The sequence below is a fragment of the Chaetodon trifascialis genome, chromosome 9 (genome assembly GCF_039877785.1).
Source record: "Chaetodon trifascialis isolate fChaTrf1 chromosome 9, fChaTrf1.hap1, whole genome shotgun sequence".
Classification (NCBI taxonomy): domain Eukaryota; kingdom Metazoa; phylum Chordata; class Actinopteri; order Chaetodontiformes; family Chaetodontidae; genus Chaetodon; species Chaetodon trifascialis.
This window is the reverse complement of record NC_092064.1, coordinates 21,733,880-21,750,668: the sequence shown is the minus strand read 5'-3', so window position 1 is coordinate 21,750,668 and position 16,789 is coordinate 21,733,880. Positions and strand designations below refer to the sequence as shown.

The 16,789-nt window shown below is 39.7% G+C and overlaps 1 protein-coding gene across 2 annotated transcripts in view; it reads left to right on the top strand.

Moving 5' to 3' along the window:
• cadm1b (cell adhesion molecule 1b) overlaps window positions 1–7,087 on the top strand; it is a 139,905-nt gene extending 132,818 nt beyond the window's left edge. The window contains exons 10-11 of one of the 2 annotated variants that reach the window (XM_070969942.1): window positions 2,724–2,852; window positions 3,003–7,087. In XM_070969942.1, the coding sequence (XP_070826043.1) occupies window positions 2,724–2,852; window positions 3,003–3,121 (248 nt within the window). In that variant the 3' untranslated portion in view covers window positions 3,122–7,087. The remainder of the gene's footprint in view (window positions 1–2,723; window positions 2,853–3,002) is intronic. The other variant, XM_070969943.1, reaches the window with a different exon arrangement.
• Window positions 7,088–16,789: the final 9,702 nt, after the last annotated feature.

The window sequence follows — 16,789 nt, the reverse complement described above, 5'->3', positions numbered from 1 at the left end:
ACCAGTGTTCAGCAGTGTGCTTAATATAGGTAACATGACACCCAACCAACCATAACTGGTGATACTGTAGGTGTTATGGGATTTTTAATCTCTCTCTGACATTTTTGTGATAGAGTCTCGATTCTTACTCTGGGCGAATTTTTCCACCTGTTCAATAAAACTCTCCCTCGCTGTGCAGAGGCGGCCGAGACCCTGCATGTTTCCTTGTGGATGTGTCAAGCGGAAGACAGTGGGGTGCAAGGTGAGGGCAGGGAGGCGTGGGAGGTGAGGGAGGGGGGATGAGACAGGACTCCACACAGGCCAGTTAGTGGGTGAATGTTCATTAGCATGGAGCATGGGCCGTTCCCTCTCCTCGGGGGGAATGAGCTGTGCTATCTGACATCCCCGATACAGTAAACAAGCTGCGCCTCGCACATCCCTGCTTCACACACACCGACGCACAAGACCGGCTTGCTCCGCGAAGACGAGTCCATTTAAGAGAGCGCTCAACTGCAGCAAAACTTTTCTCATTAATTAGGTTCATTGCAGCTCCTCTTGCAATACGTCCGCGTGCTAACTGAAGGCAACCAGACTGAGGTGCCGCCTTTAGGTTGAGATGCGAATGTGTCACATGTCTCAGACCCCTCAACTCGACTTATTACGCCCTCACAGTGTTGAGAAATTCTGCACCCTCCGCTCGTCTTTTATCAAAATCATTCAAGTTCAGAGCATGACTAGTGAGATTGATGGAAAATTGAGCTGCTCTCTCATGCAGCAAAGAACAGTGCAGCCATTCCCTCGCCTGCCACTCCTCCATCAGTCCAAATGTGCACAGATATAGACTATTGATAAACGCCTCTGAACTATTCTGAGACTGGAAATTTAAAGGCTTCAAATTTCGCCTTGTTCTTCTGTGGTGCACGGATAAATCTGGCTAAATGCTAGACAGTGATACTCTGTGACACCTGAGGCAGCCACGTATTTCTCTGCATGGGGACACCGGGTGCCAATTTATCTCCAGACTTGTGTCTATTTCTGATGATTGAGCTCTATAACTTCCAGAAATGGCCTCTTAAATCACAATGTATTTTACAGTGTGTGAACTCTCGCTGAAATTGCAGACAGTGTCTACTGTTTCATGGTGAAATAACTGTCTGAAAACATTTTTCACCATTGCTCACTCAAGCTGCTCGGGCAGCCATTTCAGCTATATGAAGCACTAAAAACGGTCATATAATGAGCTGGGTTCAACAGTATAACATCACAAATGTATGGTTTAGAAGTCATCAGACTTTATTTTAAACATGTTGAAGTAATAGAGTTTTTTTTTTTTTTTTTTAATTAAAGGAATATTTCAACATTTTGGCTATTTCGCTTTCTTCCCAAGACTTGGATGAGAAGATGGATACCACTCTCATGTCTGTATTGTAAATGTGACACGACAACCAACAGCTGGCTATCTTAGCTCAGCTTAGCATAAAGACCGGAAACAAGGAAGTCTTTGCGTCTGGCCAAGAAATAGTCTGGCACATAATCCCTGTAATATCACAGTGTGTTGTTTTTGCACCTGGGTTTTGTACAGATTACACAAATGAGATTTAGATGGTAATGGGATTTGTGTTACCTTTGGACAGAGCCAAGCTAGCTTTGTCGCCCTGTTTCCAGTCTTTATGCTAAGCTAAGCTAACAGACAGGAGAGTGGTGCTGATCTTCTCACTTAACTCTCTGCAAGAAAGCCAGTGATGGCTTGATTCCACTGGGCACGGCTCCATGGCGTTACATCTGTTTTGTCCTTCCTCTACATGGCTTCATACTCCACCAGGAGTGTTTCAGATGGCATTTTCCTTAGTTCTCTCATCTTGTTGAGATTTTGTTGATTTGGTCACTGATTTTTGTGCTTCTACCATGGGTTAATGCTTTCTATTACTGTCTGTTTTTAGGATCGGGAGTCTGCACGAGGTGTTTTATCTTGAAAATTAACCAAATTCTATATCTTTGCTGTGTGCTCGGTCTGCTCTTTGCAACTTCATGCAGCTTCTGTCAGAAATAGCCTAGGCCCATCTTAAAAGGAGAGCTGAGAGCTGCTTCTGAAACATGCGTCTGGTGGAATCATAAGCATTGACTAAAATCAGCTCTGGTGGCAGCGTTGCAGCCATGCATGTGTATTTGCCAAAAAGTGTTCAACTATTCCTTTAAATGTAATATGCAAACAGATTTTGTAGACTTAAATGGGTTTTGAATTTGGATTGTTTCATGGACAATGGAACAAAATACGGTCCATAAAGCTGGAAAGGAAATGAGTGAGGAGGAAGTGAACAAATTAAACATTTTAATTAGTGAAATGCCTCATTCTGGGTATTATAAAGCTGAGCTATTTGCAGAATTTGTCAGTAAGTAAGAATTACATGGTTTAATAGCATATTTATGGGATGTTTAGTTCCAAATTGTGAACCGTTTACCATCCTCCATGGACCACCTTGTGCCATCATATCATCTCATTTTTACTGGTAAACAGCATAAGCTGCCTTTTTTCTCAACAGCCTTTTCAAGTGTTTCCTCTGCGATTGGGTCATGCTAAAATGCTTTGAGAGAAAACAAACCAATTTAGTTTATTTTGGCAGCTTAATGATTTAATGGCCACAGCCTCCAGTGTGGTCCACGTCTGTCTGAAGGTATTAGCTTTGTGACTGGCTGAGAGGGTTTACTGATCATGAAATTATTTACGGTTATTGTCCTGTTTTCAGACTCCAGAGCCGGCGAGGGGGCACCACAGAAAATTGACCACGCTGTCATCGGAGGAGTGGTTGCTGTGGTGATGTTTGCCATCCTCTGTGCACTCATTGTTCTTGGTCGATACTTTGCACGACACAAAGGTAAAGCACCGCCAGTGCAATCATACTTGATCATGAACCCATCTTAGAGTTCAAGTGGTTTTTTTTGTTGCAAGTGAAGAGCAATAGGATTGAAGTGCAGAAGGGGATGAGGAGGAGGGGTGCGGCTAATTTGTCTGTACACTTTTGCAGGAACTTACTTTACGCATGAAGCCAAAGGGGCGGACGACGCGGCCGACGCCGACACGGCCATCATCAACGCGGAGGGGGGACACAACAACACAGACGAGAAGAAGGAGTACTATATTTAAACTGGACAGGCCAGGAGAGACGGGTGGGGATGCTGGTGGTGTAGGTGCTGTAGGAGCATTATGTCTAACCCCGATTGGTTGCGAGAAGGCTTGGGGGCGGGGAGGGCGAGATTGAAAGAGGAAAAGAAGAAAGTGGAAAGTAGGACTGGCATGGCCAAGTGGTAAGAAGAGGCGCTGCTGAGTCTCCTATCCGACCCTTCCTGGACTGCTGGGGCTTATTCTGTACAGTTCAATTATTTTACAGACAATTTTGTGCCTTGTTCTATTTCTTTTGTTGTTTTGTTTCCCCCTTCACACGCTTGTTGGATCGGATTTTTTTTCCCATGTACTCCACCTGATCCTTTGTTGCTTTTGGCTTTCGGAGGAGATTAAATGGGCCTGGTGTTTGTCTATGTGTGCTGTGGCTAGCTTTTAGCTCATGTACCCAGATCTGAGGAGCCAGCTCATCTACACTTTTTGTTTGTTTTGTTTTTTTGAGTAATCTCCAGAGTTCTGTAACTGGAGCACAGTGTCAACACATTTCTCCCTGCTGGGTCAAAGTCCAACAATCCCCTGCAAATTCACCACATTCCCCCCACACATGCAGGTCTGATTGGTTTCGGCATATTTTGTTCACCCCCTTTGAGGTCAGGTTCACCGTGTTGATTATTAATGTAACAATTGTGAGTAATCATGCTCATTATGGAATGTATTTGTTCCTGAAAGTGAAGTAGGAGTTAAGTATCATTTCACAACAAACTGCAAAGTGCAACTGGTCCCTCGTTGGTATCAAGAAAACACCTGATGATTAGTAGATGTGAGGTCAGTTTCGTATTTGATTAGGGTATTGTGGAGTCCGGTCTAAGACATCCTGACAGCTGTAATGTGCCATGATATAGAGTTAAAGTTTCAGTAGAGAAAATCAGAACTACTACTTCTTTTGTCAAACTCTGTGTCAGGCTTCACGTGGCAACAGTAAACCAACAACAGCAGATAACATTTACAGTTATCTTTTTTTTTTTCTTTTTGTGGTCATTAGCATTTGACTTAGAAAAAAAATCTTAAAGGAATAGTTTGTCATTTTAGGAAATACGCTCATACACCTGAGTGTCATTTTTACACTGATAAAACATATTAAAGAGTGAACTTTAGAGGTGCTTGTAGGTAGATTTGTTACCTTGGACAGAGCCAGGCTAGCTGTTTCCCCCTATTTCCAGTCTTTGTGCTAAGCTAAGCTAACTGTCCGCTGGCTGAAACTTTACGTTATGCGTGCAGACATGAGAGTGATATAAATCATCTCATTTAACTCAAGCAAATAAGTGCATTTCCAAAAATCTAGCAAAACTATTCCTTTAAAAACATCACCTGTGTCTAGAATGATTTTAGCCACTATTTTTGTGCAAACTCTTCTCTCTTTAATCATCCATGCGATGGATGGACCAAAAACATGGCAGAAAACATTGCTCTGAGTCAGAAGACTTCATATCTGTTGGTTTTAGGGTCAAACTTTGAGTGTACAAACTCTGAAGTACCTAAAAGAGCAAGTGGTCCTGCTGCATTGATCATAAAATGTTATTAAAATGTATTATTTTTTTAGATTTTTGTACAACCTGCTTCATGCGCTTTTGGTTTAAACATGAAATTCATGACATTTTCGCACCACCCACATGGTCGACCCTGGACCAAATATGATTATTATGTGAGTGTGCATATGTACAGTCAATATTAACTTGTATACAACAAAGGCTGAAAGTCCACTGTGCTGAGTGCTCCTCTCTCGATATGAGATTTTTTTTTTTTTTTAAAAGTCTGATAATACAGTATATTGACCATCTAACTGGAAATGCTACAAGGACATTGGTTATTTCATTTTCCAAGTTTTTTATCTTTTTATTTAATTGTACTGTGTTAAAGGGAAGAAAGAATGTTCCACTTTCAATGGCAAAGTTTGTATAAGGTATCGAGGTGTGTCCGTGTGAATACCCATAGCAAGTGAAAAATACATTTTCAGTGCTTATTTCCTGGCTTAGAAATCCTTGCTCCACATACTTTTATGCCCTTGCCCATACACGAGTAAAAAGACATTCAATCACTGCAAACATGAATCAGTTATACTTCCTTGCTGTCTGTAAAGACGTTTTACCTTTGGGCTGTCTTTGATAACTTGTAAGGGCTCTCGGCCTTACAAGTTATCAAAGATTTGCGTAGAGCTTTAGACTTGGTTTGGGAAAGATCATTTTCTTAGCGTCGTCCTGCAGCCTCAAACCTTCACAGCGGAGCCGTCCACTGTTACAAATTTATTTATTTTTTCACTCAAATCAGACGGCCCTACGCTCGCGGACAGAGTCGCAGTGTGCACACCACGCATGCTTCATGCTTCTCGCTCTGTCATGGCTACAAGAGCAAAACCAGTTTGATAATTAGTGAGTGATTTCATTGTTTTGCCTGAGTACGAAAAAAGCTGTAAATGTATTATGAAAAAGGATAACCACTGCCTTAAACCCACCTCTTGATACTTAGCATTATAAAGGAAAAGACTGAAGGACTTAATTTAGTGCCTTCTTTGATTTTGAGGCATATGATTAGTATCCTGCAGTATCCTCATGTCCACTCTTACAGTATATCTTGTATATTTCTGTCCTTTCTAACGTACAGGGACAATACTGATACACGTTGCCTGTATTCACACACCATAGACTTACATCACGATTAGGACCTGGAGCAGAAAAAAAAGCTGGAATGAGTTTTCGATATTGATTTAAAAAACAAACAAAAAAAAAGCATTTCTTTGTTCATCAGGGTGGTGTGGCAGCTTCCACTGACTAGAATGTCATATGCCAGGATGTAGTTTTTATTGTCTTAATTAGTGATCGCAAAACAATTTTAATTTGGTCATAATTATTTTCTCTGCTTCACTTCATTTGTTATTTATTTGGATATCTTCAAGGACAAGGCTCAGTAGTAATGTCAGAGAGGAATACAGTACTAAAAGCTATAATAAGCTACAATAAAAGTACATCTTTCTGGATTTTAGAGTTTTGGTGTCATGGAAACCGTTCTGTGCATGACAATTTCTATTTTGAGGTTTGCTATTTGTCTGAAACGGTTATAAAGTGACTGCTGCTTTTAATTGAGCAACATAAAAAGATTGTCAGAAGTGTCATTCAAATCCAGCTTTTTGATTTAAATACTTGATATTTAGTATGTTTGTTTTCACTCTCTCAGGTTCATGAGTGTTAATAGTTCTGTTTTTGCATCTCAGGTAGAATGCAAATTTAAAGGCCCCAAGTATATACTGTAGTACCACAGCTATTCAAGAAGTGAAGAAATCACAAGATGTACATGTTTTTTCTCATTTGTACATGTTTATGTGTTCTTAATATGGTGCACTGTTACAGTGAACGTTGAATATTATTTTACATAGACCTAGTTCACAAAGAAAAAACTAGATTTGTTAAGCAGACGAAAATGATGTACAGTCAGTGTTAACAAAATCACAATGATGTTCATGAAACTTCTTCTTCTTCTTCTCCTTCTTCTTCTTCCACCGTAACACTTTGCTTATACTGTATCGGTTATTTAGTAATTATAGGATGTGACCACAGACAGTCAATCAAGCATCTGTTTGCATTCAGTCGATTCATGCATACATTTCCACAGATGAAAAGATGGTGTATTTACTGTGACATGAAGTTTTCTGAATGATCTGTAACATGTCTTGGATATTTGGATGAAACTCATGTTTAAAGCCTGGGGGGAGGTGGGGTTGGGGGTTGGGGTGGGTGGGGTTGTTTTATTACCCCGAAATGGTTGTTTTTGTTGTTGAATCCTAAATTTCTCTCTGTACCCAGGTGACATTTTTCTTTTGTGTAGTGAAGAGGATGTTTCTCATATGACCATGCATATTTTGTATTGGTTGACACCAACATTTTTACAAAAGAAAAAAAAAATCAGAGTACTTGTCTTAATAAAAAGATATCAATGTTTAAAGCGTTGGCTTGTTGTGACTTGATCCCAAAGAAAAAAAGAATAAACGTGGCTTCACTTTGTAGTCCCGTCCTGCTCGGAGACGCAGACGGCAAAATTCATTAACTTGCATTTGTTGTCATATTCACTCCGCCTGTTCAGCGTGCTGAATACATTAGCTGGAGCGAACCTGTCGCTCCCTCCTGAGCTGCTGATACTTGTCAAACTCCCAAAGAAGAAACATCTTGAGTTGAGGGGGAAAAATACTGTGCCGACATAGATTCGATGTGGGTGAGCAGCAGCAGCGGCAGCAATCTGGGCTCCCATCAGTGAGTGACACATGCGCTGTGGTGCAGATAGAGGCGAGGAACGCTTTAAATGACACGATGAGTGACATCGAGAGGCTCCGGGGCCCCTGTTAAGGTTTCCGGCTGAACACGTGGATGTTAGTGATTCGACAAATTGATAGGCATTTTCAGGAACAAGACCTAGTTCATAACCATAAGCAGTCATTCTGTCATCATCATTCTGTCAGTGCCACCATTTCCCATTACTTTAAGTGATCCATCCCAGGTAAAGGTCAATAACATTATTCAAACTTTAATGGGAATAGTTTAGCCTTAGAAACCAGCCACTTTCCTCCCATGCATACACTCATTGAAATATAATGCCACCCTCAAGGAACATTCAATACCTGCCTATTGATTTTTTTTTTTTTAACTTGACAAATTATGGGATTTTTCTCTATATTTCTTAATTATTTGGACAATAAAGTCTTGAATTGAAACCATCTGAATTAAAAGCAGTTATAAGCATTTGCCGCTCGGCTGTGCCAGCTGTCAGTGCATCATGAGTGCATGAATGTGGAAGGGTGATGTTTCAGTTAGACGCCGCTAATCCCATTTAAATGTTCAGTTTTAATTTGGAATGACATGTTTAAGTGTAATTAGCACAATGGGGAAATTGAGAGTGAACGAATGTCTGAGCATGGCTTGTTTAGTTGGCTAATTGATTGATTGAGATTGATGGCATGTAGGACTTGGCTTGGCTGAGGTATAATTAAATGATGTGGGAATAAATAGTGGGTGAACAAAGGAAAACGCAACAGGCGCTGTCTGCATACTTACTATATCTCTCCTCTATGTCGCCCCTGTTTAGCAAAAACACTTTAGGTCTTGTATAATGCTTATTTACGTATTTATTGGCTGATTCAGTTGTTAACAACAGGACAAATCCCTCTAGCATGGCGATTTGTAAACTACATTTTTAGTCCTTACAGCTCAAGGGCTTTTTGTGCTTCTATTAATTTTTTCAGCATATTTTAGACCATTTTATATATAAGGTAAAAAAAAAAAAAGCCTCCACCTGACATCAAAAATGCATGATGAGTGTAAACAGAGAAATGGTTTGTACAGTGTTTCACCATCGCTTTGGCTCAATTTTGCAAAACTCTGCACACACAAAAATTGTACTTTGGCCCAATAGCAAACAAAATGTAGACATCTTTTTCACATTAGGTGACACATCATGCACAGTATCACAACACTGTACAGTATGTGTTCATCACTGAATTTTATTCATCATTACATCAAGCAATTGATTTGAATTTATTTCAGAACACTGTTTACACCAACACTATTGATTACATGAAAGTGTACATGATATTGTTATGATAATTGCTCCATACAATTGAACTGTAAAGGCTTAGCTTGGTCTGGTTGATTTTGCATTTGAACTTCTACCACAAGCTGGACGTACCAACCATTTCAACTGTGCATCTATTACTTAAAGCTATTTCACCATTTATTCATTACTTTTAGGTTATTATTTCAGCTATTTATCCTGTTTATAGTGCCTGTACAGAAATGAATACCCCAGGAGGTAGTTGGGAAGCACTAATGTAGAGAAATTACTTGAGAACACTTGTGTTTCATTTACATAATGAATGTGCTCTATTACTGTAAATATAGATGATACAGAATGACTTTACACTTCAGGAAATCCTGCAGTCACACACAGCATTTCACTGCATCTGTTTACTTCTTCTGTTGTGTATCAGCCACAAAGTTTCACAAGTCACCTTGAAGTTTTCCATCACTTTCCATCAGTCATGTTAGATAGAGTCATACTGTGATGCTGGAGAGCATATGATATTACAGTCAACCACAGTTTGCACTAATGCAACAGTCACAGTACATGAAACAAAGGAAATTTCATGTATTTTTCCTTCAATCCACCACTGCCGTACAATTATGCTGCGATGATGCTCAGCTGGGAAATGTTAAAATGAGGACAAATACTTGCTATCACATGTTGATTATGTGCGCTTGGTAATACATGCTAGCACTTGTGCTAACATGAGGTGACTGAGCATGTGATTTAGTGCACTGCAAACTATGTTTAAAGGTAAGAATTCAGCAAGTCAGTTTAAAGGTTTACACACGGTGAAAGCTGAGCCAAAGCAATTGGAAAACACTGTAAGAGAAGCTCACATGCGGGGACAAAGAAGCCTGGAAACTAATCCCAATCCGACAAACTCAAACGAGCTGAAGCGAAAACACCATCTGACTTCTTTTGGATCTTCAAAGTGTCTTCTATATATAACTATTACTGTTGGGGGGGGTGCTAAGTCGTTTTCCATGAAACAGATGAGCTAGTTGTTTCAAACAATGATGAAGGACAAGCACCTGAAGCCTGTGATAACCACAACACAATTATCTCCGACTGCTACAGTATGACCCAGAGAAATCTGCATTAATTAAATCACACACAACCAGCCTCTTAATCCTGTGTGAAAGTGTCAGGGAGAAGAGACGTGTGTTTGTGAGGTGATTAACTCCTAAACCTAAAAGATGCTGTGAACAGCACTATAGGCTCTAATGTCAGCGATGTTGCTGCTTGATGTTTAATACTCTGATACTTAATCGGAGATTGATGTTTTCCAGAGGGGGGAAATGTGCTGGATGTTGATTTGGAAGTTTTAGGTGCGATTAATTAGAAAAAGCTATGAGGAAAAAAAATAGGTTCGTCTTACCCGTCTCTACCCAAAACAAAAAAAGGTTAAGTGTTTCAGACAGGAAATCTGTAATTATCTGATGAGCCTAAGCTTCAAGCTGCATCCTCTGAAGTTCCCTCAACCAAATCTCAAGGTGACTCCTTTCTGCAGATGCAAAAAGACAAGTTTTCTTTTGCCAAATGGATGTTCCACTTCATAGCCACCACCCAGATACAATAAGCAGGGCAAACATTTCCCAATCTTCTCCTCTTATCTTCTATTCTGCTGCATCTGCATGTAATCTTTCTATCATATTTAGCATTGTTGATGCATAATTAATTTTCATTTAAAGTAGATTTTTAATTTGAAACACCCAGATAGCTGGTCCTGATTGTCTTTTTGAGATAGCCGTAAAAATGCTATTGTTGCATTACAAGTTTATTTAGTCATCCAGCTTCCTTCTGATACACTGCAACGCCTCAATGGATGTTTTCTCACTTATGTTTTGTGTGAGTGTTTCTGTTGTCTGCATATAAAAGTGTTCTATTTTTGTGGGACAGCCTGTTACAGTCTTAAAAAAAATGTCTGTACACAGCCTTGAAGTCAGTCACAGGGAGCCTTGGTGAGTCGGTTAGTTGCTGCAGGAACATTGCCACCTCAATAATTTATCACTCTGAGTCTATTTTCACTTATTAAATTAATCAGTTAGGTAATTAAAAGTTACATGTTTTAATTAAATTGGCATTGAATTCAAACACTGGGAAAGAAGGGCATCATGGGATAAAGTTCATCAGCTTGAATGAGCTTGAACTTAATTTCACTTCCATTTCGGAAGATGCGGATAAGTTAAAAAAAAAAAATTATCTGTTTCGTGCTCTGTAAGCATTGCAGTCAGTCTCTTTTGAAAGAGGAGCTGAAGATAGTAACACAATGCACCGCCTGACAAAGACAGAGCAGCGACTGCAGAGCAGTCATTTGATTAAAAGAAAAGGTCGGAAGGCTCAGCCAAACTATCAGATATATAAGTTATAGAAAACCGTATAACAATTAACTATTAATAAGTCTCACAGATCTTGCAGAAAACCTTGAAAACACTTAGATGGGCTAATTTTCTTTGTTTAGACAAGTAGGAAAACATCTATGTAAAAAAAAAAGAAAAAAGAGGAGCTAGTTTAATAATTTATCTTGAATTAAATGTACTAAAATATTGCTTTTAAAGGTAGTTCAACCGCATGAAATCACATTATTTCCACCGCAGGCAGACGCTACACAGCTAAGCTAGGCAGTTAGCTATCCGCTTTCCGTTTTCCTCGGAGCCCATCAACTACCAAAAACACAGGACACGCTACATGTTTTTCAACATTTCCACAAAGAACCGATAAAGACCATTTTAGAAAAAAGATTTGTAAAAGCCTTCAAAACATTAAAGCAAGCATTGAAATATGTGATTTAAACATAGCTTGATCATGTGAAATCACCTGAATTCCTCTGGAGTCGGAGGCTACTATGCTAAGCTAGGCCTAATGGTTTAAGATTTGGCTACCTGGTTATTTATGTGGTTTAACAATTATTAAATAACTTCAACAACTTATGTTGGATAATCAAAATTGTTCTTTCAAATCTATGAAACTGGAGAAAAAAATGACATATTTCTAATTTTAAAGGTTAGGTAAGATGCCAAAAGTCTAGTTACTGTGTTTTGGCTTTGTAGACCAGCCCAGATCCAGAAAGAGTGGATATAGAGGTTTACAGACAAATACAGAGAAATGTTTGGTATTCATTTCATTTGTTCAGCTGTGCAAAGGATTCCGTTTTTGCTTGGTAAAACAATGCTGAGCAGAGCTGTTTATCCAGTTTGTCTGTGTGGTCATCTCTGCACATCTACACTGAGTTTACGTTCACACAACAGTTCAGATTGTACACATGCAGAGAGAGAGAAACCACAACGAGAAGAGGAAAGCCATCATCTAGAGCATAATTCTTGTGCTATCACTGGGTATTCATTTTAAGACATGAAAGCCTGAGCCTGAGATGTAGTAAGTACCCAGTGTTAACGCACTCTTACCATGTCATTGTGATGTGAACAAAAGAAAACTCAGCAAGTGAAACAAGAAAAATGTGTACAGAAAGGAACAAAAGAGACAAGTTAATGGAAACAAGATGGAACACACTTCTCTACAATGGTTAATTGGTATTTTGAGGAATAGTAGTAGTATTAAGAATATTGTTTTATTCATAGAATTTTATTTTAGGCCTTGAGTGATTATAACAAATGTGAGGATGAACAACGTGCTTCAATTATGTTGATAATTACCTTTAAACACATCATTAGGTCCTTCAAGACAGTCACTTCCTGCTCCACATGCTAGAGGTTTGTTTTGCTCGTTTTTTATTTTTTATTTATTTATTTTTGGTAGGAATTTGTTGTATTTCTCTGTGAAGCTGATCCCTGTCTGCATTATTTACTTCTAATTAATAGCAAAAGAGGTTTGTTATTGAAGCTCAGTGAACCGTCTGTTGACGTCTATTAGAGCATTAATTCATAAGACGAAGGCTGGAAAACGAGCTCACCACAAACTTTATTTTTATCATTCAAATAATGAAGAAAATGAAACATAGACAACACAATGGGGGTGTAATATAATTAGTTTCCTTTTAACCATGTGACCTGTTACATGCGTGTGCAAAGGACCTCCTGCTGAAACATCAACAAATACTTTTTCTTAGGAACTATTTCTGCCTCCACCCTAAAGCATATATGCAGGGCAAGTCAGAAAGATAAATTATATCCGAGAATGCTTTGTTTCTTAAAAAAATTAAACAGAGGTCTTAAATGCATAAATTAAATATTTGTGAAATTACAGAAGGTGGAGCCTGAAGCAAGTGAGGCTCCCTGTTCTGGTTCGTTAATTGACTGCATGGATTTAATTGCTTTTCTGCTCAGTTTGAAGTTTCCTTTCTATCGTATCATTTTCATACCCTGACTATCACACGTGGGTGCGATTTTACCAGTCTGACCACCGCCAGTGAGCATTTAGTGTGACCATCTGATAGTTACACTAAATGCTCAGTGATCCAGATCTTTTTAAATGATAAAGCCCACTCTCTGTCACCTGTTGACTGTCTTTTGTTCAGATTTCCTCATTAGTGATGCCTTATGGTTTTAAATTTTGCAAAATTCAAAATCATCAAACTGTATTCAGCTCAGTGGAGCTCTGTCACAAAATAACAGATGTATCATTTACATGTAAATGCCCCCAAATGGACTGACATGGCTGGAGCTTATTCAACTGGTGGTTACCTTTTGAGCCGACTGTAATGCCTGGGATAATTACATTCTGTTTCTCAGGCTATTATTCATCAGTTAAAGGTCAAGAGCATTATATGCAACACAAACTGAGCCTTGCATTGTATGGGCCAGCAGTGCACGGTCGTCTAGTTGCTTGCATGTGAATGTCAAATTAAAAAAACTGAGCCCTAATAGGCAGCCATTACTGCAAGTGAGGAGCCATTGTGTAAACCTGAGGTCTAATCACTTATTCAATCACTAAGCATTGCGTCCCAGCTCTCCTCCACTGCTCCCACTAAAAAAAGGCTGGTTTTGTATTTCAAAAACCATGGATACACTTGAATAAAATATATATTTCTGCCCATAGCTGGGGCCTAATTGGTTATCTGAAGTACTAACAAGGTTCTCTTGGTTGCTGTAATTAAATTAGAAGCCATTGTCATGTTAACTAGGTAATTAAGTCAGCCATAGATGATCTTTCTTTCTCTTATCAGTGGCAACACTACATCTTATAACAGGTTTTGGAAGGACACAAGCTATGAAGAACACAGGTAACTATGGCACAGAAGGCAGCAGCGTCTCCAAACCCCACAATCAGTGAGCTGTTGAAAAGATAACAAGAACGTGCCTAAAAGTAGAAACTGCCATCTACTTGTTCAGCTCCTGTGAAACTCATCTCCTAACCATCAACACGGAGGACAATGTGGCACGGAGCCAGCATGGCAGAGTGCAGATCAGACTTTTACTCTGTCACGTGTACAAGGGGAAGAACAAAAAAAAATGCAGCTGTAGCTTGTAATAAGTTGCGGAGCTGCTTTATGTGCTCACCAAAACATCTATTTTAAGGCACAATTTCAGGCCATCACACAGTGCCATCTATATACCCTGGCAGCATTTTAAAAGAAAATACTTCTTAATACATATTCACAAGAGGGGAAAAAAATCAACCCATATTTAGACTGATATGACTTCCAAAATAAGCCCCAGCAGGATTCATATCTTTTTAAGGGAAGTTTTTAGAAGTAGAGCCTTCCACTGCACCATTTTACTATTTAAATATGCTCTGCACTTCACAGTCGAGATCCATCAAAGAAACAACGAGGAAGTGTACATTCATAAAGTTCCAATAATGTTTTGTAATGGAACATTACACTGCAATGAACAACCAAAAATGGTTCTTTATGGAGCCACTAAAGTGCCGTGAACCAGAGAAACACAGCTCCTGCCATGTGCTATATCACTAATAGATCTGCAGACTGCAGCCACAGTGAGAACCATTAAGGATTAGATTGTTCCTCTGGAATGTAAAGGGTCTATAATACACAATTTTGTTCAATTCTATAGAGTCATCTCCTCAAGTGTGCAGGGCAACTATTACCCCGCCGATCACCTGCCCCTGGAGAGGTGACAATCCTTTCACCTTGCAGCTGCTGGTGTTTGGCACCACACACCTCACACATCCCGTCCCAGCATCTGGGCGACACCAGATGTTCTTGAATAAATTCTCATACAGGTGAAAGTTCCTTCCCTTTGCAGTTGAACCTCAACTTGCGCAACATTTCTTCCAATTCAGCGCCATCAAGACACACACAGTCAAATGCTCAGATATGTCTCACTTTTCAAACCTTCGCTGCAGTGAGGGGAGGTGAAAACCTAGAGGGAGGCACACTGGAAAGGCTTTTTTTCCCCCCCTCCACTCATTTCATTTGCCCCCTACTGAAAAATAAGACTTTAACCTGATCCTGAAAGGTAGCATGTCTCAAATGCATCACAATGTCCAAAAAGCAGATGGCTGTCTAGCAGGGCAACAATTCTTTTTCTGAAACGCTGAATAATACATGCATATCTTGCTGTGATCCAGCGAATTCAATAGCCTATAGAAAAGGATTGCTCTCAACGTAAACCATTTTGCAAGAGGCCGTTCTCTTTCCTCAGGTCCAGTCTCCCATAAATAATTTGCCTTCAACCTTCACATGCATAAAAATTGCAACTTGTTGGTTATGAGAGAGAACAGTGAGGATGCACTTTGAATGCCAATGTGGCGATGAATAAACAATGGCTCGCTGCTCCAGGAGCAATGCAGAGCTGCCAGGAGACATTGCTTTGAGTCCACAGGCTCTCTTAATGGTCTTTGCCACAGACCAAGCCTTTCAGTCAGCTGTGAATGGGAGGCTGTTTTGATCTGAGGGGGAACACTTTAATAATTTCTAACAAAGCAACAATTCCCAAGGCACTTTGGACAACCTTGGCCGATTCCCTCTGATTATCCTCCAGCCACTCAACTCACTTTAAACTGCGACTGAATGGTCTTTCTAAAGCAGCAAGCTTAAGTTACGTGAGGAATAGCCTCATATTTGTTTTCAGAGCATGTAATCTACCGCTGAGGCCGCTACTATACTCAACTGGAGAGATCTGAATAAATGTTTTGACATCAAATCGAGGTAGTTCTTATAATAGCCTGCACTAAAACTTCAAAAGCGATGCAGGCAATAAAATAGTCAGGACCCTCTGCAATGTTTCTGAACAGATATGAGGTATCTTAGAAGCAAATCAAAGATCTCCCCAGAATGTAGCTGGAGACTTGTCATTTCTGCAGTGCTATAGTGCCACCTGGTGGTGAGCAGAAGCCTCAATGGGACTGCAAGCATTCCAACAAATGTAGCTCCCAACCTGGTGGTCAGCTCGCAAGACAAATGATACAATTTTTTTTTAACTTGTTTTCTGGCTTTTTTTCAGGTGGTGTACCAGATAATTTGACCTCTTAAGGCTTCCACAAAATATTGAAATCAAACAATCTGAAAGGGGAAAGTGACTCTGTTCACTAGCCTCCTCATGTATTAGCTTACGTCTGAGGAAACACAGAGACACCCAGTTTCTTTAGAAGATAATAACCCGGCAATGTTTTAAGCCAGAAGGTCAAATAAAAACACTTACCACTGTTCTGGAGGTTTTTCCAGAATCCAAAAAGACCATTTGAGAAGGAAAAGTTGCACCTCTGGTTCCAGATCAAAGATGGCAGCCCGTCAACTACCTGGGTAGGAAACAGAATTGCAGCTTCGGATATTGGTTAAAGTTGATTTTTATCATGTAACAGATGGAATATTTTTTCATCCATATTGTTTAGATTCTGAAAGTGTTTTGCAAATAATGCAACAACAGCGGTAGGTATTTTTAAATGACTAAACATCTTTTAGAGAAACCCCCATTTTGGCGGTGTCCCTGGGTGTGAAGTTAGAAAGACGAGTGCTTACCAGACCTCTGTAGCCCACTCCTCATCACTGCTTGAGGCTACTCTAGCTGCTATTAGCATAACACACCTTAGTCTCTGACCAATCATTGTGGTCCAGTTGCATTGTGGGTATTGTAGGTCTAAAATGGAATTTAAAATAAACAAACAAAAAAAATCTCCCCGAGACCCGACCCCGGATAAGCGGTTGAA